Source organism: Canis lupus, chromosome 15 (genome assembly GCF_048164855.1).
Source record: "Canis lupus baileyi chromosome 15, mCanLup2.hap1, whole genome shotgun sequence".
NCBI classification, from domain to species: Eukaryota; Metazoa; Chordata; class Mammalia; order Carnivora; family Canidae; genus Canis; species Canis lupus.
Window position 1 is genome coordinate 53,174,510 of NC_132852.1, and position 27,640 is coordinate 53,202,149.

The 27,640-nt window shown below is 44.5% G+C and overlaps 1 protein-coding gene across 1 annotated transcript; it reads right to left on the reverse strand.

Moving 5' to 3' along the window:
- Nucleotides 1-189: 189 nt before the first annotated feature.
- MKRN1 (makorin ring finger protein 1) lies at nucleotides 190-21,873 on the reverse strand. Its single transcript, XM_072777432.1, has 8 exons — nucleotides 21,537-21,873; nucleotides 13,663-13,791; nucleotides 7,835-8,064; nucleotides 7,159-7,385; nucleotides 3,868-4,082; nucleotides 2,965-3,075; nucleotides 2,273-2,411; nucleotides 190-1,907 (listed from the first exon to the last, which is right to left on the reverse strand). The coding sequence occupies exons 1-8, from the start codon at nucleotides 21,722-21,724 to the stop codon at nucleotides 1,695-1,697; spliced, it is 1,452 nt and encodes a 483-aa protein (XP_072633533.1). The 5' UTR covers nucleotides 21,725-21,873; the 3' UTR covers nucleotides 190-1,694.
- Between the last annotated feature and the right edge of the window lie 5,767 nt (nucleotides 21,874-27,640).

Below are 27,640 nucleotides of genomic sequence, written 5' to 3' on the forward strand. Positions count from 1 at the left end.
TAAGATTTCCCTTTTTATTGCTCCAACATTTCTCAGCAGGCCAGGTATCTTAGAAAAGCTACCACTTTTCTCAATCAAACCATATCTACAAAACTGATGTACTGATCAGAGCAATTAAAAGAAACAAAGGTTATCCCTTGACATCTGCACATTTCACAACAGCTCATTACACAAAACAGAAAGCCAATATGGTTTTTTTATTCTTTTATTTGGGAAAAGTGCTTCTTACAAAAGGGCAGCTGCAAAATACAGAGACCTCTGCAACAATTACTCGTTTTTTCTTAAAGTGGAAGAATGGGTGGGATCCAAGGATCAAAGCAGAAGATGGACAAATGAGGAGCATCTTCCAAGTTTATTTTAGGACTAGAGAGACAAAACTCAAAGCTAAAATTTCCAATCAAGAATTTCCAATCAAATTCTTCTAACTTAACTTTAGCTCATCTCGTGGATAACCACCCCCGCCCCCCCGCCCCTTTACTGGAAAAGCATGACTTAACTCCTGCCAACCAATGACTCCACTACAAGAAACACCTTAAACTTAAGTTAGGAATCACATCTGTCTACCTGCGAAGCTCAGGGATGGAATGAGGCAAATACCCACAAAAACAAACACAAAAACCCGACAACAAAACCTCAAACAAGGACAAACATTTGTCCAAAAGTGCCTGGGCTGGAAAGGCTGGGAGACCATTAAACATTAAATACAACTGTGTATCCAAGCCCTGCTTTTTGTTAATATATGGGACAACCAGACAGTTTTAAACCTCTGTGGCTAAGCCCATTTCTCTCTATATATAGACAGAGCTAGCACTGCTCTATTTACAGCTACCAATATACTGTTTTGTCCTTTACAATCTATTAGCCACACTAGGCTGAAACCACTAACTCGAGTTTTTCCACTAAGGCTAAGAACACAGCATCTATGCAGGGACAAGAAGCTTATCACACATTCACACTCATACACGCCAAGTCTATCAGCCCTTAGAAGTCCACTTCCAGCTCAGCATTTCATTTATGCCACTGTGTCTTATTTTTATGTGTTCTTTCACCAATTTTCCTATCGTGCTAAACACAGTAAAACTCAACACATTCGCACCTGGTTCTGGTTACCCAGTAGTATTACTTCTGTGCAATTAAACAAGAGACCAAAACCACAGAACAAGTGCACAGGTGGGGGTTACAGGGGAAGGAAGAGATAAAACACAGATGTGCAGATTTCAACAGAAACCTCGAGTATCCACCTTGTGAGTCTGTAGCATGCTACTTGCCACAGTTCTGATCCGTCACTGGTCACCTCTATTCTTGGACCCCAACGTAGGGCCACTGCTGTTATTTATTTTGAACTCCTCAAAGTTGAGTGTGGAGAGTCCATAAACTACCCTAGAACTAACTGTGTGAATCTGGTTGAAAACAGATGACGCAACAAAACTATGCTAACTGTCTGACAGTTAAATTCATGTTACAAAAACAACTAGCTTTAAGGTTTATTTTTGTAACTTTTTTTTAAACAGAAAAACGACACACTCCTTGGGGGAAGGTGAGGGATTGAGAAGACAGGCCCTGGGTAAAAATAATCACGACAGCACCTGGAGTTGATAGGCCTGCCTAGGAGAGACACGGGCACTGCCACACCAGCACAGGGGACAGCTACTGTCTGAGGCTCAGCAGACCAGTTCACACGCCAAGCAAAGCTGCTATAGATCCAAGTCATAAAAATCTTCCAGCTCATCATGAAACAAGTCCCACTCGTCTTCAGAGTCTGTCAGGTCGTCGTCCCCACCTGCAGCCAAAAGCATAAGCAACATCTCGCCCAGCTCAAAGGTGACAACCTCCTCTTCTTCGTTGTCAAAGGGGTTGCTGTTCTCTCTTTCCTCAATGAGCTCCCAGAAGTGGTTCCTTCGTTGGGCCTGTAAAAAACAAGGCCATGATAGGGATGGCACTGTCCAGTAGGATCTTGTATTCTGTAGTTTCTAAGGCAAAACGTCCAGCACACCAGAGGGCATGACGAACCAAGACTTCGTATTTAGGGTTTCGACTTTACCAACTCCTCCCCTCTGTCTGGTTACTTGAGGAAAACGTTTAGGCTAGAGCTGTAAGGGCTCTAGCTGTTCCTCTCCTATCCCTCCCAGTTTCCTGAGGTTGCCGTCCTCCTTTCATCCGCCAGTCTCACTCCCAGACCTGAGTGTTAAGCTCCTTCCCCTACCCCAAATCTGTGAAGGCCTTCACTCATCACGTGGCATTTCCCCTCCTTTAAAAAAACAGCGAGAGTTACCCGGTATCTGCTTGATGTTCCCACTTTCTGTCTCTGTGGCTCCTCTCTACGGCCATCAGGGTACGCATGCTTGTAAAAACAGTTCCCTCCAAATGGGCAGCTCCCACGTCCTTCATCAAAATACCTGCACGCCTTGTTGCTGGAAAGGAAAATATCGCAACCCTTATTCACGGTGGATTTCAGGTCTGTATTTGACTATCATCCGGTATTTCTTTAAAACATGTAGGGATAGAACAACCATGTCTGTTTCCAGCCCTCCCCAAGGTGTGTTCTTAAACGTTGTGTGCTACTGCATGAAACATTCACTACAGAAACAGACTCTGTTCAAGGGTGTGCTGCTTAACAGCTCCAGACTGCAGATCCAGCAGAGAGAGAATCTTCTAGGAAGCCCACACACAAGCACATAGGACAACTAGAACATGGACTCAAAGAGATAGGACCCTGCTCATGGGGCATTAGCTAGCAGTACAGACTTCGTTATAACACAGTCCCTCGGCATGCACCCCAAGGACTGCATTATAGCAAGGTACATATGGGTTCAGTGTTATCAGGGGGGACAAAAATAAACCGTACTGGAAGTTCACAGAAAGGGTAGGAAGGAGGTAGGAGTATATAATGCAGCACTGTTCTTTTCAAAGTGAACCCAAGCTATGTTGGGATCTTAGCTTGAGAAAAGGCTGCAGTGCTCATACCTCATTGCCTCCTTGTATTTCTGAATGAGTTTCTGCTTCTCTTCTTTCTCCTCCACCCAGTACTCACTTGGAATGACAAAGTTAGATGTGATCCGGCATTCGGGGCAGGACCTGGGAAACAATGAACAGGCTGCAATGCATATCCCCCTTTACAGGCCCACTCTTCTTCAAGGACACACCCTGGTGTGTCAACTCCATACTTAAAAGACTTTAACTGAAAGCCAAATAGGCATTTCCTGAAAGTGCTCCACACACTGTCACACAACTGACCATTTCTTTTGAGGCAAAACAAACTCCTTTATAAATTCAAATCAATGGCTAGCCAGTTCACTCAAAAAATTAACTTCAGTAAAAACAACAACAACAAGAAAAAATAACAAAACAAAAACAAAAAACAAAAAAAAAACAAAAACAAAAGAAGACATTTCACACGGACTCCTTTTTCTTTCGTTTAAATAAATTTATTTCTTGTAACTTTACTCTGTTTAGATTATGTAGTTTTTGTTCAGTTATGAGAACAATCTTTAAAGGATGGTGGATTATTGGCTAGCTTAATGGATGGAATAGGAAAGTGGAAATGTAAAATGTCAAGGAAACATACATTCAGAGCTAGGTAAGTTTGTTCACTGAGCCTAAACTGGCTAATCCATTAAATACAATCTCCTCAGAAAAAACACGAAGATTCTACTAACTGATACATAGGGTTTCCTCATTCAAATAAAAGTAGATATACCAACTAACCTAGAAGCTAGCTGAAATACAAAGAAATCCCAATTAAAGTACCCCAGTTTCAAGAGAAAATGCATGCATTTAAATGCGGTCCATCTGGTTGAAAGTTGGCACAAGATACTAAATTCTTCCCCAAAATAGAAAGCACAAACGAAGATTGGGGAGGAGTCTCACTTTATGATCTTGCTCTCAAATTGCTTAGCACTCCTCCACTTGCGAATACACTTGAGACAGTAAGTGTGGTTGCAGTTGGAGAGAATCCCAAAGCGACGCTCACTGGGGTTGGCTTTCTCATAGACCACCTCCATGCAGATCCCACACACCATGTCCTTACTGCGTTGGACAGCAAATGAGAGCTCCATGTCCTTCTCATGGGCCTCAATGCAAGACTAGAAAAAGTGGAGAGATTAAGGGTTATCAAGTCACGAATAAAGAAAGACTTCAATTTGACAGTTAATGACTTGTGTTCAAAGAATCAATAGTCAACTGAAAAGTTCCCAATGTGACATGAAAAGCAGCTCTTTTCATCATAAAGTGAATACAGGTGGACAGACACTCTGGGTCTTTACATCACGAGAGTCAAACTGTAGGAACTCTAGAAACTGGGGGGGTGGGGGGAGGAGATGGGGTTAGATTTTTTAAAAAATCTCTCAATTATTTTTTCACTCTCCATGTTAAGACAGTTTTTCATACTGTTTGGTCTTCCGGTTTCCAGATGGAAAAGTAATTAAGATTAAGGTCTTATTTTTAAAAGAGATTAAGGTCTCATTTATACCTATCAATTAAGGATGAAGGAAACCAACATTAGGTGACAATTATGTGCCAGGAACCTAATTTTCACATAAAAAACAGCTTTGAGATATACTTCACACAATTTCATTTAAAGACTACAACTAAATGGTTTTGATAGATCCAGAGTCGTGCAACCTTCACACCACAATTACTAGAATGTGTTCACTACCAAGATAAACCCACAGCAGTCAATCATTTATTTCCCGGGAAGCCACCCCAGTCCTAGGCAACTACTAAACTCGGTCTGTCGCTTATTCAGGACATTTCGTATTAATGTGCCTTTTGGGACTGGTTTTGTTCACTTACCACGTTTCCACAGTTGTCTAATGTAAAGGGTATCAGTATTCTTTTGATTGCTAAGTAATATTCCATCACATGGACAGACCACAATTTATCCATTCATCAGGTGATGGATATTTTGGTTGTTTCCACTTTGGAGGTAAAGAATTATGTAGCCACCTGGCCAGATCAGTTGAAACAGAGATCAACTCTTGATCTAAGGGTTGTGAGTCAGGAGTCCCATGCTGAGTGTATAGATTACTTAAATTTTAAAAAGGAGGGCATCTGGGTGGCTCAATTAGTGGAGCAGCCAACTCTTGAATTCAGGTCAGGTTCAAGCTCTCAGGGTTAAAGGATTAAGCTCCATGTCTGGCTCAATTCTGCGTAGGATTTTCTCTCCCCTTATCCCTTCCTCTCAACAAAAAAAATGTTATCTGACTGGCTCAGTTAGTGAAGCGTGCAGCTCTTGATATCTGGGAGTTGTGGGTCCCTGCTAGGCATGAATCTACCTAAAGGATGCTACTGCAGGCCCACTGAACATTCATTCATGTACAAATTGTGGATGCCATATACTTTTTTTTAAGGATTTTTTTTTAAGATTTTATTTATTCATGAGAAACACAGAGAAGGGCAGAGACACAGGCAGAGGTAGAAGCAGGCTCCCTGCAGGGAGCCCGACATGGGACTCGATCCCGGGTCTCCATGATCACACCCTGGGCCAAAGGCGGCACCAAATGCTGAGCCACCCGGGCTGCCCGCCATATACTTTTTAATTGAGATGTAACTGACACATTATAGCAACACAACATACTAATTCTAGGGAATGGAAAAACCAAAAACATCCCTGAATTCCACATAACATCAACACTTTAAATCCTCAGAAAGACACTTAAAAAGATAAATGGATGCTACTATTCCCAATACCCAGCGTAATACCTGAAGACTTGCAAGGATTTAACTTGCTTAAATTCACACAACCAATAAATTGTGAAGGGAGGACTGAAAAATGTCCATCTTGGGACACCTGAGTGGCTACCAGTTGAGAGTCTGCCTTTGGCTCAGGGCATGATCCCGTATCCTGGGAGGAGTCCAGAATTTGGCTCCTTCTGAGGATCCGGTTTTTCCCTCTGTGTCTGCCTACTTTCTCTCTCTCTCATATACAAAATCTTAAACTATTATCTGCGAGCACCTGAGTGTCTCAGCTGGTACCTGCCTTCCACTCAGGTCATGATCCTGGGATGGAGCCCTGCATTGGAAATCCTGCTCAGTGCTTCTTCCTCTTCCTGTGACCCTCCCTCTGTTCACTCTCTTTCAAATAAAATCTTTTTAAAAAATCATTTTAAGGGCAGCCCAGGTGACTTCAGCCTTCAGCCGGGGGTGTGATCCTGGAGACCAGGGACTCCCGTGTCAGGCTCCCCACAGGGAGCCTGCTTCTCCCTCTGCAGGGGTCTCATTTATATTATATATATATATATATTATAAATAAATAATCCTGAAATCCTCATCCATTGGGACTTGGAATGTAAAATGGTAGTCCTTGTAAAGTATAGCAGTTGCTCAAAATGTTAGTCAGAGTTACCAGATGACCAACACTACAAGATAAATTAAAACATACCGAAAAGACTTACACATGAATGCTCATGGCACTATTCACAATAGCCAGTGGGTAAAACAATCCAAATGTCCATCAACTGATGGGTGGAAAAAACAAAATGTGGTATATACCTCTACATTTAATTATTATTCACCCAGAAAAAGGAATAAAGCACTGATGATACACACTGCAACGTAAATAAACCTTGAAAACATTATCCTAGGATGACCTGTGGCTCAGTGGTTGAGTGCCTGCCTTTGGCCCAGGGCATGATCCTGGAGTCCCGGGATAGAGTCCCACTTCAGGGTCCCTGCATGGACCCTGCTTCTCTCTCTGCCTTGGTCTCTGTGTCTCTCATGAATAAATAAATAAATAAAATCTTTAAAAAACATTACGCTAATGTTTGAGCCAGTGACCATAGGATTCCATTCATACCCAATCTCCAGAACAGGCAAATCCAGGAGGGAATGTAGGTGAGGTGTTGCCAGAAGTTGAAAGAGCAAAATAGAGTAATCCAGCTAAGGGGCATAAGGTTTCTTCCAGGAATGATGTAAAGGTCCTAAAATCACAAAATCGTGGCATGGTTGCAGTCTTAATATATTTAAACACCTGTTATTTAAAAAAGAAAAAAGCCCATGGTCTGAGGTTTTGAAAGTATGATTTCTTGATAAAGCATACAAGAAGCCCAGGAAAGAAAACCAATCAATCTACCAAGTATTTTTCTGAAATGAACAGACAATGCTCCAAGAGGGAAAAACATGGTCTCGCACAATTAACATAATACCTCCCTGAAGACTTACTTTTATATGTTGTGATCTCTGGGCGGCATCCATTGGATGGAGGACCTGCAGCCCACACATGTCACACGAGTCTCCGTGGAGATATACACAGTTCTCCCCATACCGGCACTCTCCCACTGCAGCATAGGGGCAAAGCTGCTTCTTGGTTTCCACTGCTGTCTGTTCTTTCTCAGATTCTTCCTTGGTCACAGAGCCCTGTGGGGGTGCTTCAGTGCAGGAAGGGGCAGCTGAAAATGTTTAAGAGGGTAGTAAAGGTCCAAAATGGGTAAGGCAGATATGTGAACCATAAGATAACGGAGAACCTAACTCAACAAGAAAAAAGGAGAACTTCAATTAAAACTCCAAAACAGTCTACTGAACTAATCCCTTTAGTCTTGAAAGAAATCATCTTTTTCTTTCCAAGATTAGGCTTATCTAAAATTTTTCTTCATGTATTTCTGTGCAATTGCACTGCTTAAAGAGGCTTCGGGGTTTTCAAAACATTCTAAAATTACTATTGGGATTCAAAAAGTTTCTTTAACTCCATCGGTAACTCTTAGGTAACCCATTAGGTAACCTGATTTAGAGTATTAAGATCAGGCTATGCAGAGTGAAAGCAGGACAGATGTGAAAACCGGCTACCAGTTGGACTATGGCCTACGGCCCTAAATGTTTTTTAAGTCTTCAGAATACTCACTACGGCCACAGTAGGGCTGCCCGGGAACAAACTCAATGGCATTCACCCAGTCTTCTGAACCTGCACCGACAGTAGCAAAGTTTGAATTTCTGGACTCTGCTTCACCCATATTCATTTCAACAACTGGTCCAACTCCCGATGAGAGACTTGAGGAAGCAGCAAGAGATGATTTTGCAGTTAGATCTGCAGCAGTCACTTCTTCCTGTTTCAATGGCTTGCTATGTTCATATCTAAAATATATATATAAAAAGTCAGCAGTCACTGTAGAGCCAGCAGACCCAAAGGGTATTTATTTATCCCCTGATCCTGTCCTTGGGTGCTTTTCAAACAATTACACCTATGAATCACCTGGGCAATTGTTTAAAGGTAGCTCTGTAATTTCTACGACTGGGACACAGCCCATGATTCTGCATGTGTACCAAGCCACCACAGGATAATCCTGCTGGCCCAAGGACTACACTGAGTACCAAGGTCATAGACCAGGGAAGGTGGTCAGGAAACCTCAGAGCCTTCAGTCATGTTTGGTCTGGGAGTCTGTTTGTCCACCCCTGCAACAGACCATCTACCACCCCTTAAATTCCACTCTACTCTGCAGTCTCATAGTTGCATGGCAACTGATACAGAATTTGTGTATCCAAAATTGAATAAAAGCAAAGCTGACCATAAATTCAACACCAGAAAAACATTTTATCACCTATAGTAGAATATCTACAATAGTAAATGGAAGACACAACATTCACAAAACATACAGTATATATTCTTTCCCTATATCCATTCTCTTGACCTACTTTTATAAAACGCTATTCCCTTCAAGAACCAACTTTCAAAAAAAAAAAAAAGAATCAACTTTCCAGGGATCCCTGGGTGGTTCAGGGGTTTGGAGCCTGCCTTTGCCACAGGGCATGATCCTGGAGTTCCAGGATTGAGCCCCCCAAGCTTCTCCTCTCTCTCTCTCTCAGGACATGAATAAAAAGATAAAGAACTAACATTCTGTCCAACAAAATCCCCAAAGCAGACATTCAGATACTATTATGCCTCACGAATGGACTTTAGCTGTTTTTACTTCTAGTTCTTGCAATTAACTGGGCCATCCTGACCATGGGCCAGCTGTTTTACTGGGGTCTGTGTTTACATCTAAAAGATAATGGCTAAACAGAGACCATCCTCCTTACTGCAAACATTTGCTGATATTTATCATTGAATTCTATCAACTCAAACCTTCATACTCCTACTCTTACAGCATTGGGGAACCTACTTAAATTAACTTTGTATTACAAGTAACTGGAGTATCTTGTTATCAGCTACAAAACCCAGACTGCCATCCTGGATCATGCAAGTTTAGAGTAGAAACCACTGAGAATTCAATCCATATTTGCTTGCACCACCTCACTTCATTGTCAAACTATCCTAAGTACTCCTTCATCATTTTAGAGAGGACCAGATGATATAAATTTGTCAAGTAAGTGGTGTTCTAGGTCTAACAGGACTCTAAACTGCTCTGTATGATGGCAGCCAATGGCCACATCTAGCTATTCACACTTCTATAAAATGTGAAACCAAGTTCCTTGCCATTTTCAAGTGTTTAACAGGCACATGTAGCTAGTAATTACCGTATTACACAGACAGGGCTTCTGTCATAGTACAAAGTTTTACTGGATAGCACTTTTCTCAAGTTTATTTTAGAGCCCTGGGGAACCTTACACATCTAGCCCCAAACTCTCACTTTGACTAATTCTGTTTAGAAATTTCAGAAAAACATTTTAATTATTTTCACAGCCTTTATGTTGTTTTCTAAAGATTTTATTGATTTATTCATGAGAGACACAGAGAGAGAGAGGTAGAGACACAGGCAGAGAGAAGCAGGCTCCATGCAGGAAGCGGGATATGAGACTCAATCCTGGTCTCCAGGATCAGGCCCTAGGCCAAAGGTGGCGCTAAACCTTAGAGCCACCCGGGGTGCCCCTGGAAAACTTACTTTTAAAATATAATCTGCGTAGATGCCTGGGTGGCTGAGCAGCTGAGTCTGCCTTTGGCTTGGGGCGGGATCCTGGGGTCCTGCATTTGGCTTCCTGCGGGAGAGCCTGCTTCTCTCCCTGCTTGTGTCTCTGCCTCTCTTTCATGAATAAATCTTAAAAAATTAATAAGGGATCCCTGGATGGCGCAGCGGTTTGGCGCCTGCCTTTGGCCCAGGGCGCGATCCTGGAGACCCGGGATCGAATCCCACATCGGGCTCCCGGTGCATGGAGCCTGCTTCTCCCTCTGCCTATGTCTCTGCCTCTCTCTCGCTCTCTCTCGTGACTATCATAAATAAAAATTTAAAAAAAAATTTTAAGAAATCTGTATAGAAAGTAAATAAATAGGGCAGCCCGGGTGGCTCAGCGGTTTAGTGCTGCTTTCAGCCCAGGGTGGGATCCTGGAGACCCAGGATCGAGTCCCACGTCAGTCTCCTTGCAGGGAGCCTGCTTCTCCCTCTGCCTTGTCTGTGCCTCTCTCTTTCCATGTCTCTCATGAATAAATAAAATCTTTTTTAAAAAGTAAGTAAATAAATAAATAGAAATCTATATAAAAGGTCTCTGAAGGGATCCCTGCGTGGCGCAGCGGTATAGCGCCTGCCTTTGGCCCAGGGCGCGATCCTGGAGACCTGAGATCGAGTCCCATGTCGGGCTCCCGGTGCATGGAGCCTGCTTCTCCCTCTGCCTGGGTCTCTGCCGCCCCCCCCCCGCCGTGTGACTATAATAAATAAAAATAAAATAATAAATAAAAATAAATAAATAAAAGGTCTCTGAAGTGAAGATTTCCAAGTAAGCACTATGAAACATAAATGTACAAAAAGGTAAAGGACTAAAGCAAAAGAAAAAGACTCATTTTGAAAAATAGGTTTCGATGAACCATGAATGTTTTTTTTTTTAAGAACTTATTCATGAAAGAGAGGCAGAGACACAAGCAGAGGAGAAGCAGGCTCCTTGCAGGAAGCTTGATGCAGGACTCAACTGGGGTCACGTGCCCCAGCTAAAGGCAGATGCTCAACCCCTAAGCCACCCAGAGATCCCCGTAAAATCTCTGGCTAATCTAGAATCAAGCTTTGAATGATTACCTATTAACAGCCTGTCTCAATTACCACAGTAGCTTCCTTTCAGGCAGACTTTTAATACATAGGTTTCCCTAAATCCTTTCACTTCAACCAGAGCTCTAAACCCAGTTCAAACCAGGATGATCTCCAAAGGAGTTGCATATTCACTGTAAACTATAAAGAAAAAAGCTGTTCACCTTGCCATCTGCCTGTGTATCAAGAGCCTCATCAGAAGAGGACACTTTCCTCACTGCTGGGTCTTTAACCTCGGTCTCCCACAAGGAAGCCCACTTATTACATATAGGGTTGTGCTGAAGACGGGCAGCTTCCATGTTTACTCCCAAGGAGAACAGGAAATGCCACTCGGTTCTGGCAAAGCTACCTGAAAAATAAGCTGATTAACAAGTATCGCCTAGGTCTTAGCTTGGATTTCTTCAATTTAACCTTATTTCTTTCTTTCCACCTTTATGGTCAATCAGATGAGTAACCTCTTCAGAAATAAGAGGCTGATCTGTTCACCAGCCATACTTTCCTTCCTCCTATCAGAGCATACTCTCCACTTCCCTCCACTGGACACACCAGAGTCTCATCTCTGCTCTTAACCATTCATTTCCTCTCCCTGAACAGGTTTACAAAGATTCTCAACTGACTACCTATGCAAAGAACCCAGCTCCCCTACAATTAAGTTGGCCTAGAAAACCCACAGACATTATCCTACTAGAAAAGAACTGCTCACTCGCCCGCGCTCTCTCTCTCTATATATATACATATAAATATATTATTAGTTCCAACCCTCCCCCCCTACATACTGAGACTGAAAACATTAACATTGGGTTTGGGGAAGGAGTTATTGTGTTATCTCTCCCCTTTCCAGTAATACTACCAAAAATTAGCAGAGGGTGGGGATGCCTGGGTGGCTCAGTGGTTGAGTATCTGCCTTTGTCTCAGGGCAAGATCCTGGAGTCCTAGGAGTCCCACATCAGGCTCTCTGCATGGAGCCTGCTTCTCCCTCTGCCTAGGTCTCTGCCTCTTTATCTCTCTCTCTCATGAATAAATAAATAAAATCTTTATAAAAATTAGTAGAGTAAAAGGAGTGACAAACTCAGCCATCAGTGGTTCCATTTCTGAGCTTACAGTCACATGAAAATAATCCATTTTTCTCTATCCTTTACTAGATTTCCTAGTAAAATGCATATGGATGACTGAATATTAATATCCCACCAACCAATCATTCCTTAGTCTTTTGAACTAAGCATGTGAACACAAGGTGACAGCATTCCTTTGATAGAATGCTAAAATTGGCTGACATCCCCCAAATGTCTTACCCTAAATCAATTCTTTGATAGTCCTCATTTAGAAAGGTGGGGCACAATCTCTCTCCTCTTGAACATGGGCTAGACGTAGTGACTTGCTTTTAATATTGTACAGGAGAAGCACATATATGTGGGGCTTCTGGTACTAGGTCATAAAAGGTATTGTGAAGCAGCCTGGGCTGATTAGTGGTTTAGCACCGCCTTCAGCCCAGGGTGTGAACCTGGAGACCTGGGATCAAGTCCCAGGTCCAGCTCCTTGCATGGAGCCTGCTTCTCCCTCTGCCTCTCAGTCTCAAATGAATAAACAAATAAAAACTTAAAAAAATAAAAAAGGCATTGTGTGTCCTTGCTGGCTCAGTTGAATCACTCCAGGGAAAGACAACTACCAAGTATGAGGACTCTGAAGCAGCCCTGGGGAGAGGTCCATGAAGTAAGAACTAAGGTCTTACCTTAGTGTATGAACCACCTTCTCCAGTCCATGGGGAGGGGTCAGATAGTGGCAGCCCAGCCCCAAATTCTAACCAAAATGTCTTGGAATCTCAAAGCTAGAACTATCCAGGGTCAACCATGCCCAGAAATTAGGAGATAATGTACATTACTTAGATAATGAATCTCTATTGGTTCTTTAACGTTCTGAGATGGTTACTAGAGACATTCCTGAAACATTTCCCCTAAATCTAAACTGGTAGTTAGTCTTACAAGCTGAAGGGCTTTAGTAGAGACCTGGAATAAGAAGTTCTCATAACTAATAACCTAATACACTATTCCAAATGCCTATGATCCCATTTTCTCTCCCTGATTAATAGAGATCTGAAAAATAGACTTGTGGTCAAATATGCACATCATTCTTGGTCTTAGAAATGCCAGTTGGAGCACCTGGGTGGCTCAGCGGTTGAGCATCTACCATTGAATTGGCTCAGGACGTCCTGAGGTCCTGGAATCAAGTCCAACATCAGGCCCCCCGCATGGAGCCTGCTTTTCCCTCTGCTTGGATCTCTGCCTCTAGGTTTCTCATGAATAAATAAAATATTAAAAAATAAAAAAAGAAAGAAAAGCCAGGGATGCCTGGGTGGCTCAGTGGTTGACCATCTGCCTTTGGCTCAGGCCACGATCCCAGGGTTCAGAGACTGAGTCCCCCATCAGGATCCCTGAGGAGCCACCATCTCCTCCTGCCCCTGCCTCGGCCTCTCTTGGGGGCTCTCATGAATAAATAAAGCCAGATATAAACATACGTTCTCCACACCTTATCCCTAGGCTTACAGATGGGGCTCCTCAGGAAACACACATTTCTTCCAAGCTAGAGATTTAGCAGCATATTAATACTGCTAAGGAGTACTTTTCAAAGCGTTTATCTTAGATTATTTATAAAGTTCTTGGAATTCTGTATTTTCCTGTCACTATCTCCCTCTCCCCCTCTAAAAACCGATCTGCAAACCAATCCTTACCTGCAGCGGTCTCCGTAAATACAGTATCCTCGCTGAAAATACTTGCACACTACACCATAAGGACTGTCAGAGAGGTCATGCGAATAGCGACAGTTATCTCCTTCTTTACAAACCCCGTGCATGAAATACCTGTGAGGAAAAGATCCACAATGTTATATTTAAAAACACTAAAGCCATTCCTAAAATAATTCATGGTCAATGTATTCTACAGTAGCATACTTATAAATACTGTACAGTGTAATTTAACCTAGTACTATATAGCGTAGGTCTTATTCTACGCAAATGTGAAAAATGAACACAAAGCAAGGAGATTATGACCAGTTTATCTGTTATGGTACCATCGGCAGGCTGCCTACATATATGTGCACCAAATTAGATTTCAACTCTGAGGTCATCATAAATTTATCTCTGCAGGTTAAGGTTTTTAAAGATTTTATTTGGGAGAGAGACACAGATAGGGAAAGAGCACAAATAGGGAGGAGAGGGGGAAGCAGGCTCTCCACAGAGGAGTCTGAGGCAGGGCTCCATCCCAGGACCCTGGAACCATGACCTGAGCTGAAGGCAGACACTTAACTGACTGAACTACCCAGGCACCTTTTTTACAGTCCTAGGGAGGTAGCTTGTTTTTTACTCACTTCAGCCATAATGAAATAGCTGTTTAAAAAAAAAAATCATAGATAAAGCAGCAAGAACTAATGTAGACCAGAATGGGTCAGACTACTATAGGTTTCACTACTGTGAGAAGCCATTTTAATTCCTCAAATGTCACTCGTGAATGACTTAGTTGGCTAAGCAACTCTTTCCTTGGCTCAGGAGTCCACCTCAGGGTTGAGTTCAAGACCCACACTGGACTTCACGCTGGGTATGGAGCCTACTTCAAAAAATCAGGGGCACCTGGGTGGCTCAGCGGTTCAGCATCTGCCTCTGGCTCAGGTTTTGATCCAAGATTCCTAGGATGGAGTCCCACCATCAGGCTCCCTGTGTGGGAAGCCTGCTTCTCACTCTGCCTTGGTGTCTCTACCTCTTGGTGTCTCATGAATACACAGTCTTTTTTTACATGATTTTTTAAAAAGCCACATGTTAAAATATAAGCAAAATTAATTTCAAGCTTAGAGGCAAAGGGAAATCACTTTGTCCTTTTGGTTAGCAGACTATTGTTCCTGTGCCTTAAAGGATTATATGTGTACCAAACTAGCAGTTTCCAAAACACCAAATACCAGAGTGTGACTTAGTTCCTAAGGGGACCTGGACTTGCAGCAGCTTCAGGGAATTTTTCTAGAAATGCTAAGGTGGAGAACTTACCTCATACCTATTAAAGAACCTAAGGATGGGGGAAGAAGGAGTAGAGCAAGAAAGCAATCTCTAAGTTAACAACATATCCAAGTAATACGGGTCTGATCGTGTAAAGTGATTTCCAACCTCCATGTTCAATCTTCCCAGCACAGACTTCCCCCAGGGTTCTTGAAGATTAATGTATACCAAATGTGGGGTTTGAACCCAAAAGCCTGAGAGTCACATGCTCTACCCACTGAGCCAGCCAGGTACCCCAGGGCTTATTTTTTAAATTCACTGGCCCCATAACAAAATGTAATATACTATAGAGAATCAAGGTATAATTGCAATTAACCTAACTTCATCTGTTACTAGGTTTCATAATCTAACTCAGGTCTGAACATTTGCTCAACTACAGGACAACTCTGAGTCAAACCACTTGTTTTTCAATAGTAATTGGGGGTAGGGGGATGCGCCTGGGTCGCCCTGTCACTTAAGAGCCCGCCACTGCCTCAAGTCTGGATCTCACAGTGCTGGAATCCAGCTCTGAACCCGGCTACCCACTCAATGGGGAGTGGGCTTCTCCCTCTCCCTCTTCCTCAGCTCTTCCTCCTGCTTGTGCTCTCTCAAAATTGGTCAAAAACTAACTTGGCTGCATAAAAGAAATCCCAGACATCCCCATAACAAGCCAATAATTACATTGTAATCACTACAGTAAAACCATGCTTCAAAGTACATATAAAAAAAAAAGTACATATAAAAGTATCCAGCTGGTAACAGGTCATCCTTTTGAAACAGTGTCAATGTTTGAATACAGTAGTTGCAGGTCCTCCCCAGTGGGAACTTTCACTTTGGGATCAACTTGAAGTCTGAGATATATATTGATAAAATCTCTACCTAGAAATACCAAGCTGGGAAGACAGCACCTAAACCTCCAATACAACTCAAAATTTTAGGTAATTTTTTTAAATGTTATGTAATTTTACATTTGTGCTTAAATCCCACTGTCAAACTTCATTCAATTATTGGCTGCACTTGGGTTTATGGTGCTCTTCACAAAGTCAGATTAGGTCTCCCACCAATCACTACCTGACAGTTGATCTTAAACTGCAGAACCTTAACCAGTTGCTTCAAGAATCTCCACTCCATAATACCTGCATCTTAATTCACTTCCTCAGCACCTCTCCAATACCTTCTCTAGTACTTACTTGTTGATATGCATGATGGGTAAATACTGTTCTTCAGAATCCAAAAGGATAGTGAAAATTTAAGTGAACACTGATTGGCCCTCCTCAGAGCGTGATGTATGGACTATTAGCACTTTCTGGTCAAGAGCACAATACAGCATATAACCAAGAGGGATGATAAAAAAGACAAAGGGGGGAGGGGGAAAGAGACAGAGCTGAATAGTTATGAACAGACTCTGCAGGGCCTTCTAAGCAGAGTTATCTTTTAAGATTTCATTTATCGGGATCCCTGTGTGGCTCTGCAGTTGGGCATCTGCCTTCCGCTCAGGGCGTGATCCCAGGGGTCCTAGGTTCAAGTCCCACATTGGGCTCCCTGCATGGAGCCTGCTTCTCCCTCTGTCTGTGTCGTTGCCACTCTCTCCTCTCTGTGTATTCTCATGAATAAATAAATTTTAAAAATCTAAGAAAATAAAAAATAAACAAAGTTACTACATTAAACTGCCTTCCAAGTGACTGGTACTGACCAACTGATATATTTGCATCTAGGCACTTTAGGCTGATCCCAAGTTTCATGAGCCAGTAGGGAGTGCAACTACTAGAACAGTCAACACAGTCAGGCTACGCTACTAGTAGACTAAAAGGATGGTCTTTTGGGGCACTCTTCTTGACAAAGTGAATATTGCAGAAAGATACATCATATATCTGGTTCAACTTGATGACTCAGAATAAAAACTACGCAGCCATTAAAGTTTGAGGTCCAGTACTAACACTGAAGGAATTCAAGCAGACACAAAATCACCTGATACTGCCGAGTCAACAGAAACACTAGAATACAAGCCCTAGTTACTGCCAAATACTAAGCATTATTTTACAAGGGTGTTTAGTATGTATGTTCTGGGATTTTCGTTTGTTTTTCTTGCCTTTTATCTCTCAGTGACAAGAACACTATTAGTATATTCAGAATTCTGTACAATCCTCACAGTAAAATCCCTCCTGGTCAACCCATCTCTGAGATAACATGATAGGGGAAGGCTATAAAACAGAAAGTGGAAAAAGACAAACCTCTCCTAGAACTTCTTCCCCAAACAAAAATCAAGTGCTTTTATGTTGTTTTTAAATGCCACCACCAAAAAGCCACATCCAAATCCTGATGCCACTGCCTAAATAAAGCTTCCTTTGGTAAAAGGCTGGGCCATGAGATTTTTTTAATTTTTTTAAGATTTTATTTATTTCTTCATGAGAGAGACAGAGACAGAGAGGCAGAGACATAGGCAGAGGGAGAAGCAGGGTCCCTGCAAGAAGCCCATCCCAGGTCTCCAGGATCTCACCCTAGGCCAAAAGTGGTGCTAAACTGCTGAGCCACCTGAGCTGCCCAAAATAATTTTAGAGGTAAGTACAGGGGCGGGACAGCAAATCTCAAGCAGACTCCTCGTTGAGCTTTGAGCTGAACGTGGGACTCCACACCTCCACTGAGATCATGACCTGAGCTCAATCAAGAATCAGTGGTCCAGGGCAGCCCTGGTGGCGCAGCGGTTTAGCGCCACCTGCAGCCCAGGGCATGATCCTGGAAACCCTGGATGGAGTCCCACATCAGGCTCTCTGCATGGAGCCTGCTTCTCCCTCTGCCTGTGTCTCTGCCTCTCTCTCTGTCTCTATGAATAAATAAATAAAATCTTTAAAAAAAAAAAAAACAATCAGTGGTCCACCCCAGGTGGCTCTGGGCAATATGATTTCTAAGGTTCCTTCCTCCTAGATTCTAGGTAGGACTCCAGTTCACCTGTTGGCTCAGTCAAGTTAAGCATCTGCCTTTGCATCTGCCTTTGCTTCATCATCTTGAGGGCATCAGATCAAGCCTGGAGCCTGCTCTCCCTCTCCCTCTGATCCTTCCTTCCTATTCATGCTCTCACTGAGAGCTCAACTGAAAAATCTTAGGACTCCAAGCAGACATTATCCAGTAATAAAGACAAATACAGGGGGCAGCCCAGGTGGCTCAACGGTTTAGCGCCGCCTTCAACCCAGACGGAGTCCCACGTCGGGCTCCCTACACGAAGCCTGCTTCTCCCGTCTGCCTCTGCGCCTCTCTGGGTCTCTCGTGAATAAATAAATAAAAATCTTTAAAATAAATAAGGCAAAAATAAATAAATAAATAAATAAATAAATAAATAAGGCAAATAGAACCACCAGAATCTTCATACTGCTCTACCTCCTGAAAACCCAAGCATGTTTGCCAAAATATTACAAAATTCCACTTAGCTTTGAAGACTACAAAAGAACCAAACAATACCCTCAAAGTACCTCTAGGCATAGTAACCTGCCTATGGACTTACAGAAATTACAGAACTTGGCATTTACCACTTAGTTAGCTAGGACATTTATTACTTAAGTATTTAATTTCTCCTGAGTGCATGTACCATTTCCCAGACTAAACTGTAAATTCTTGGTGGCTGAAGACCATGGTTCACTCTGGTTTTTATCTCCTACAATACCTAAGGTTAGCTAAAATTAATTATATGTTTAATGAAAACTGTAGAAGACACCTAGGTGTCATGGCAAATCCTAATGCCAACGGCAAATTAGTTTCTTATTTAATAGGCTGGTCACTTTTTTAATGTTACCCCTTCAACAACAAAAACCTCTATGGGACACCTGGGTGGCTCAGCAGCTGAATCTGCCTTGGACTCAGGGCAGAGAGTCCCAGAATCCAGTCCCGTATCAGGCTCCTGCCGGGGAGCCTGCTTCTCCCTCTGCCTGGGTCTCTGCCTCAGTCTCTGTCTCATGAATGAATAAATAAATTCAAAAAAAAGTCTAAATCCAAAATACAGCTTCCAAGTTCTAAGTATTATTTTGCAGAAACATTTTTCATAATATTCCTCCAATAAAATATATGAAAAATGGCCTGGTGGGGGCAGCAGAATACAGTTCCTTGTGAAAGGCCTATGTATTATGTTTTTCTTAATCTGCAGAACAAAATGAGATAGGATTTAGAAATAAAATAGTAAATGAGAAAAGGATTCAACAACTAAAAAATATCCAAACTTCTAACTTCTATGAGGATTATGCCCTAAGTAAAGAAAATGGCCTTATCAAACTAGTTAAGTAGATGTAAGCATTATCTTGAATTCTCCAGGGAGATTTAGCTATCAAACACGATGAAAGTATTTATAATACAATGGATTTTTTCATTCCCTTGAACATCTAGTGCAGTCTCATCATAAGCACTACTAATTCATTAGTCCTCAAAAGATACACATGTTCTATTAAGTCCTTTGTCTTTGCTCTATTAAGTCCTAGGTCTTTGCTCTATTCAGTCCTTGGTCTTTGCTAATTTAGAAATTTGTTCTTTTTTTAAATAGCAGAGGAATCTTCAAAGCAGATATTAAAATGGGCAATTTTAAGTGTGGATTTACCAACATCAACTCAAGGTTTTACTAAGTACAGACAATGAAATACCTAAGGGTCCCTGCTCTCAGAAAGCTCAAGGTCTACAATAAATGATCATTTGATATTTGACTCACTATCCAAATTAAATTTTTTATAAAGAATAAGGTCATGTTGGTACCCAGAACTAAAAATGTCAGAAAGACATACTAACCTGTACTTTTTAAAGTAACTTCCTCAAAAGCTAGATAGGTTTATACCAAAAAATTAGTGCATCTAAGCTTGGATCTTTCACATAATGCCTTTCTAAAAATATTAGGTTACCGAGCTATGCAAATTTTTAAATAAATAAATCTATTGGCTCATTGGCAAAATATTCCCATCAATCCAAGAACAGTCTAGAATACTGCATTTACTCAAACTCAAAAATCCTAAAAAGCAATGAAATTATTAGTCTGGTAAACTATTTTGAATTCCGATTATATACTGATGAGGAACTAGAAAAGGGGAAATAAGAACAGGGAAAAGTGGCTAACAGGAAAGTGTGAAAGTGACAATGAGCTCTGTGCAATGCCATATAAAGTTGGGTTCAAGTTACAGCTGCAAGATAAAAATGAGATATATGCGGTAATGCCAGGTTGGTGATTGGGTATTCAAGGCTATACTATATGGAGATTGGAGATGGTAGGCTTCAGGAAAAAAGAAAGTCTTTGTATGGAGTTCTTAAAGGAACTCACATATTCAAGAAACACTATTTTCAGAGGTAGATTGGTAGGTACTGCAGTGTGAAGGGCTAAAAGTTCAGAAATAGGAAGGTCACTTTTTTAAGACCCAACTAGCATGTATAAATCAACAGCACCATTTCAGAGAAGCCAACTAACTGGTTTCATTTTTTAAATACTCATTAAGATACCGCACTTGATTCCATTCTTCTGATCTCCAAACAACGGGAGACTACCTAAAACAGCTTTTTTTGCTTCTCCACCCAGCTACTGAAAAATAACTTACTTAAGCTTATTATTCACCCCTTACGTGCTTATTAAAGGCAGAGAATGCCCTTCAATATCGCTGTCAACACCAGGACTTCTGTATACCAAGACTATTGTTGTTCCTATTGCGTGGAAATTATCCCACAGGGGGGTGGCGGGGTGGGGGGGGGGAAGACTGGTGTTGGCGGTGGATTTCTTTTTGGGGGAAAAAGCTGCCAGTCGCTATTGCTCACTTCTAAAAAAAAATCCAAGTAGAACATCCAATAAAATGCACTCCTGTGTGTACAGGTCCATTGTTTTGGTTTTTGTGTTTTTGTTTTTTTACACACATCCACACCTAAGTATAACCACCATCCCACTATTTTTCTTCAAACTTGCACCTGACCTACCAAATCCAACCCAACCCGCTGTCCTGGGAGAGAGACGAGCTGCTGGGTTTCCTGCTCCTTCAGGAGGAGGATGCGTGTTATTTCCAAGAGGGGACATTTTCGCCGCAGGAGGGAGTACCATCAAGGTCAGGCGCCCCCCAGCCCGGTACTCGGTTCTAAGACAAAGCTCGGGACCATACAAAGAAGTAGTAACAAAAGCTACTCCTCTGGGGGGGGGGGGGGGGCGGGGGGAGCAGACGTTACCAACGGGTGCCACGGGGCCGCCAGCCAGGCCGCGCTCCCGGGCTCCGCAGGGCTCCGCAGGGCTCCGCAGGGCTCCGCAGGGCTGCGGGGAGGCTGCGGCGCCGCAGGCGAGGGATGCGGGACCCGCGACAATGAACAGGGGGGAGGAGCCAGGAGCCAGCCCACCTTGCGCTCTGCGCGGCGCCGGGCCTGCGGGGGGGTAGGGGGTTCCGCAGCGGAGGCGCGCGCTCGGGGCCGCGGCGGCGGCGGCGGCGGCGGCGGCGGCGGCGGCGGCGGGGGTTGACGCAGCGCGGGGGGAGGCCGCGGCGGCCGGCGCCGCGCTCCTCCTCCTCCTCCTCCTCCGCCCGCCCGCCCGCCCCTTCCTCCGCGGCCCCGGCCCCCTCCCCGCGCCGGCGCCCGGCTGCGCAGCGTCTCACCTGCAGGTGACCTGTTTAGTCCAGCCGCCGCCGCCGCCGCCGCCGCCGCCGCCGCCTCCCCCGCCCCCCGCCCCCGAGGACGGGGAGGTGACTGTGGGGATAGGGGTGGGGGAGGCCGCCGCCGCCGCCGCTGCCGCTCCTGCTCCTGATGTTGTGGCTGTTGTTCCGGGAGCTGCAGCCTCCGCCATTACTGTTTATCCCACACAGCAATGGCACCGGAACTTCCGGGATCACATAGTTCCGGTCCGGCTGCGGGAGAAGGCGGCGAGGCGAGGGGAGGGAGGGAGACTGGGGCGCCCGCTCGCTCCCCGCGGCTCCGCGTCGTCTCCCGAGCGCTCTCGGCGCTCGCAACAGCCGGCTGCAGCCGCAGCGCCCGCGGCCCGCCCCCAGCGCCCTCTGATTGGCCGACGCGGAAGCTCCGCCCCGTGAGGGCGGGGCGAGGGGCGGGCTCCGCCCCCTGGCCCGCTCCCCCCGGAGGCACGTCTCGGGATGTCAGTGGGATCTCAGTCCACACCGCGAGCGAGCGTGCTAACCCAGAGGGATACCTGCTAGCAGAGGCTGCTGCAGCGCAGGGCCGGAATGGGGGACCTGGGGTGGAATGCAGGCTTTGCCATTGCCTGGCTCCACCAGATGGGAGCTGAACGAACCGGGGATGCATACCCGTTCTCAGCCCGGTTCTTCAGCTCTCAAATGGGAGGACTAGGTCCTCCCCACCCTGACGGGGCAAGAGGAGGCTTATAGGACAAGCCTAGCCATCACTGAGCTTCGTGCCTGCTACACCGTAAACAACTCTCGCCCTACTGCTCCCATCAGGGTGTCATCTGTGAGCCCAAGAGACTAGCACGGTGGCCAAGCACAGGCTCCGGGGTCCTCCTGTCTCTCCCATTCCTGGCTCTGTGCCTTTGAGCAAGTGAATTTACCTTAGTGCTCCTGCTCTCTGTAAATAAAGTGATAATAATACAGTCCTCCCCACTGGCAATCAGACCGTGATGCACCTAACCAACACAAAGACAGGGACAAAGACAACAGAGAACAAGGTTTCTATCAAGGCCACGCCACAGCTGCCACAGCTGCAAAGCAATCCCTTTTTTTAGGAATAGGTTTTTTAAAAAGGGCCTTCCGGGTCCCACTTCATTGCTCCCTCCAACCTCCCAAAAAAGATCAGGGGATATCCAGTCCCTAACCTACTCCAACTCATGACAGATCCCCATGCAGAGCTGGTTCCTCTAGTGCTGGTCTCCCTCAGAATCACCCCAAGCCAGCTTCAACCCCCCCCCACTATCCTTCCATGTTGCCAGCCATTTCTTAGCCGCACAGCCTCCCCTGCTGCACCAAGTTCATAAATTTTAATAGTTGGACCACAGGTATATTGTCCAAGTCTTACATGTAATAATTTTTTTAAAGATATTATTTACCTATTCATGGGACACAGAGGCAGAGACACAGGCAGAGGGAAGCAGGCTCCATGTAGGGAGTCCGATGTAGGACTGGATCCTGGGACTCCAGGATTTGCATCCTGGGCCGAAGGCAGATGATCAATTGCTGAGCCACCTGGTGTCCAGTCATGTAATAATTCTTTAAAAAGGGAGGTGGAAAAAAAAAAGGGAGGTGGAGGGGCACCTGGCTGGTGCACTAGAGCCTGCCCTGCTTGATCTATTCACCCCCATCCCAGGTGGGTTATGCGTCTCATTCCTTCATTAAAGGCTCAAAGGCGGGGATCCCTGGTGGCTCAGAGGTTTAGTGCCTGCCTTCGGTCCCAAAGTCCTGGGATAGTGTCCCACATCAGGCTTCCTGCATGGAGCCTGCTTCTTTCTCTGCCTATGTCTCTGCTCCTCTCTGGGTCTCTCATGAATAATAAAAATCTTTTAAAAATAAAAAATAAAGGCTCAAAGGCCTCCTGTGTGCCCTGAGGTGAGGGTCCCTAGAACCTGCTCATATTACAAGTGCTGTCTTAGATGCCAACGTCCAGATGGGGATGATCCTGGGCTGGGGAGCCAGGGATCCCTGGGAAGGACTTGCATGGGAGCACTCACTCTATCCACCTCCACTGGGCATCATGGCCTGTTTAAGAATGCTTGGCTGAAAAAAAAAAAAATGCTTGGCTGACAAAGGAAGGTAAGAATACGCAGGAAAGGGAATGGTGGACATCTTCACAATTCTGTGTAAAGCTATCGTCACTTCCTGATATACTGATCATATTTATTAAAACAAAAATGTTTGTGTGGCTTGACAAGGACATGCAGTGAACTGGTCAAGAAAACAAGCTCAGGGAAACCTGGGTGGGCTCAGTGGTTGAACATCTGCCTTCAGCCCAGGGAATGATCCCATGCTCCTGGGATGGAATCCCACGACAGACTCCCTGCATGGAGCCGGTCTTCTCTGCCTGTCTGTCTCTCATGAGTAAATAAAATCTTAAAAGAAAAAAGGAAAACAGAAGCTTTAAGTCAGGGTTGAGCAGAAAACCCAGGTGACATAGGAATCATGAGAACTTTATGGGAATCCCTGGGTGGCTCAGCGGTTTAGCGCCTGCCTTTGGCCCAGGGCGTGATCCTTGAGTCCTGGGATGGAGTCCCACCTCGTGCTCCCTGCATGGAGCCTGCTTCTCCCTCTGCCTGGGTCTCTGCCTCTCTGGGTCTCTCATGAATACGTTTTTTAAATCTTTAAAAAAATGGTTCACTCTTTGTCTGAACTTAAGCATAAAGAGGCCTCCTACACTTCACCGGACAACCCTAAGTTAGAACCACATGGTTTTCAAAAGTGATCCTAGCAGGCCAGGTGTGGAGGACCCAGAAGGGACCCCACCCCATCCCTACCTCCCCACCCCCAGAAATAGCCAATGAGGGTCCTTGGCTTCATGCCCCATGGAAATCAGAGGTAAGCCAGCAGGGTTTAGGGAGTATATATACTGACATCAGGGACAGAACAAAGGAGTCCCACGTTGGGCTCCCTGCATGGAGCCTGCTTCTCCCTCTCTCGGACTCTTCATGAATAAATAAAATCTTTATCTTTTTTTTTTAAGATTTTATTAACTCATTCATGAGAGACAGAGGCAGAAACACAGGCAGAGAGAAACCGGCTCCACGCAGGGAGCCCGATGTGGGACTCGATCCCGGGTTCAGGCCCTGGGCTGAAGGCGGCGCTATACCGCTGAGCCACCAGGCTGTCCAATAAAATCTTTAAAAAATAAAAAAATAAAAAAATAAAAAATAAAATAAAAAATAAAAAATAAAAAAATACTAAACTATCTGCCCAGGGAGCCTCAACCTCACTTGAAGTAGGTTTGAAGTATGTATGGGCCTGTTCCCTTAAGGGGCCGGTAAGGGACACTCAAAAGCCCGCCTGTGCCTGGGAGGGCAGCCTTCCCCTTCTAAATTATTCATCCTAACCCTAAACAAAAGCAATCTATTCATCCTAGGTAGGGAGTCAGATTTGGAAGCCATTCCCCATGATCACTTCACTTGCTGAAAATAAATGTTGTGTGGCAACTCAAACCTGCTAACAAATTGGACTCCACGAGTGAAGGCGCAAAAATCATTCCTCCTGGGATACCTGGGTGGCCTAGTGATTGACTGTCTGCCATTGGCTCAGGGGTCGTGATCCCGAGGGTCTCCCATCTGGCTGCCCACAGGGATCCTGCTTTTCTCTCTGCCAGTCTCAGGAATGAAATCTCTTTAAAAAAAAAAAAAAGATTTTATTTGATTTTATTTATTTATTCATGATAGACATAGAGAGGCAGAGACACAGGCAGAGGAAGCAGGCTCCAAGCAGGGAGCCCGATGTGGGACTCGATCCCAGGTCTCCAGGATCACGCCCTGGGCCAAAAGCAGGCACTAAACTGCTGAGCCACCCGGGGATTCCCCAGGAATAAAATCTCTGAAAAAAAAATTCTCCTTCCTATTCCTACCTCCTGGCCTACCAGCACCTCGTCCCCCACACCAGCCCCAGCTAACTTTTGTTTTCCATTAATTTGTATATCCTCCCAGATACCTTATGCATATTCAAATAAACATCAATGTACTTTTTCCTTTTTAAAATAAACTAGTGGCAGGCTATACACCTGGCTCCCACCCCCATCTAACAAGCAGTATAGTTGTCCCTCTTTCTATGGGACCTAAAGGAAATCTGTTGCTTCTTATACATGCATAGTTCTCGGCTGTGTAGATATACCCCATCTTTTATAGGGCTGGCCCCCACTATGAAGGACCAACTGGTATGTTTTATCATTAATAACCAATACTTCAAGTAATCACACTTTATGTATATTTTGCACATTGGAGATTATGTCTGTAGGATAAGCTATAACTGGTATTACTAATGAGAGTATGGATAATCGGCAGGTCAACAGATTTTGAGAAAACATCCCCCTTACAAGCTATTCATGCGTGTCCAATTCCAAAGTATACCAACACCTCTTTGCAAACAACCTCACCAATCCCACAAGCAACGACGTATTTGGCTACTTGCCAATCTGATGAGAAAAGTAACATGTAAGAGTAATTTTTTAAAGACTTTATTTATTCATAAGAGACAGAGAAAGAGTCAGAGGCAGAGGCAGAGGGTGAAGCAAGCTCCTCGCAGGGAGCCCGATGTGGGATTCGATTCCCGGACTCCAGGATCACGACCTGAGCCGGAGGCAGATGCTCAACCGCTAAGCCACCCCGGCGTCCCAAGACTGATTTTTAAAAGATTTTATTTAAAAATTCAGGAGACAGGGCAGCCTGGGTGGCTCAGCGGTTTAGCGCTGCCTTCAGCCCAGGGTCTAGTCCTGGAGACCCGGATCGAGTCCCACATCGGGCTCCCTGCGTGGCGCATGCTTCTCCCTCTCCCTGTGTCTCTGCCTCTGTGTGTCTCTCTCTCTCTCTCGAATAAAATCTTTTAGGGCAGCCCCAGTGGCGCAGTGGTTTGGCGCCGCCTACAGCCTGGGGTGTGATCCTGGAGACCCAGGATCGAGTCCCACATCAGGTTCCCTGCATGGAGCCTGCTTCTCCCTCTGCCTGTGTCTCTGCCTCTCTCTCTCTCTCTCTCTCTCTCTCTCTCTGTGTCTGTGAGTAAATAAATAAAATCTTGGGAAAAAAATAGAGAAATAAATTCTTTAAAAAAATACTAAAAATTCATGAGACAGAGAGGCAGAGACCTAGGCAGAGGGAGAAGCAAGCTCTCCATTGGGAGTCCGACATGGGACTCTATCCTGGGACTACAAGATCATATCCTGTGCCGAAGGCAAACGTTCAACCATTGAACTACCCAGGTGTCCTGAAGTGTTAAGTTTTTAAACAGATTTCACTTTATGTGCAATCTCTACACCCAATGAGAGGCTCAAACTCACAATCCTAAAAATCAAGAGTTGCATGGTCCACCAACTGAGCCCTCAAGATGCTCCTTACTTTTGTTTTTCAGAAGTGTTCTTTTAGGGCCCGGGGAGCTCAGTTGGTCAAGCGGCTGCCTTTGGGTCCAGTCATGATCTCAGGGTTCTGGGATCAAGCCCCATGTCGGGCTCCTTCCTTGGTAGGCAAGTCTGCTTCCCCCTTTTCCCCTAGCCCACCACCCCCTCCCCGTTCTCATGCTCTTACAGCCTCTCAAATAAGAGTCTCAAATAAGTAAAAAGAACTGTCCTTTTACAGATAAAAAAGTAAAATCTAATTTTCAAATCCTGTTATTTTTGTTGTTAACATCAAACATTTTGGAGGGACCCTCCTACCTCCCTCTGCACACAATGTCTGGAGCTCAGTCTCTTCAGCATTTTAAATCAAAGCCTATCTCCGGCTAGGGAACCCATGTATTTGTCCAAATAAACAAATGATAAACCAATGAAGGATGTGGGCATGGGCCAAAATTAGATTTATGGCGCCTTACCTTAGCTCCTAGTTTTTCTTCTTGCTTTTGGTATGGGTTGAAGTGGTGGACTCGGAGCTGATGGCCAAGAAAGAATTCTTAAGAGGTCTTCAGTTCAAAAAAGGTGGTTTTACCAAAACAAAGGGACTGGGTTCTTGGGCTGAAAGAGCTGCGGCCCGGGGATTGCGAGCAGCAGCTGATTAAATACTACGGGGTTGGGTGGAGGAAAAGATAAGGGGAAGTTTCCAAAGGGACTTTCATATGCTAAAGAA

Excerpts from the sequence above, each read along its gene's own strand:
- MKRN1 (XM_072777432.1), bottom strand. The coding sequence starts at position 21,724 with ATGGCGGAGGCTGCAGCTCCCGGAACAACAGCCACAACATCAGGAGCA. Across the intron at positions 8,065-13,662 it reads ATTTACGGAGACCGCTGCAG|ATATGAACATAGCAAGCCAT; the intron begins GTAAGGATTGGT and ends TATATATTTTAG. Across the intron at positions 3,076-3,867 it reads TTTGAGAGCAAGATCATAAA|GTCCTGCCCCGAATGCCGGA; the intron begins GTGAGACTCCTC and ends ATTGTTTCCCAG.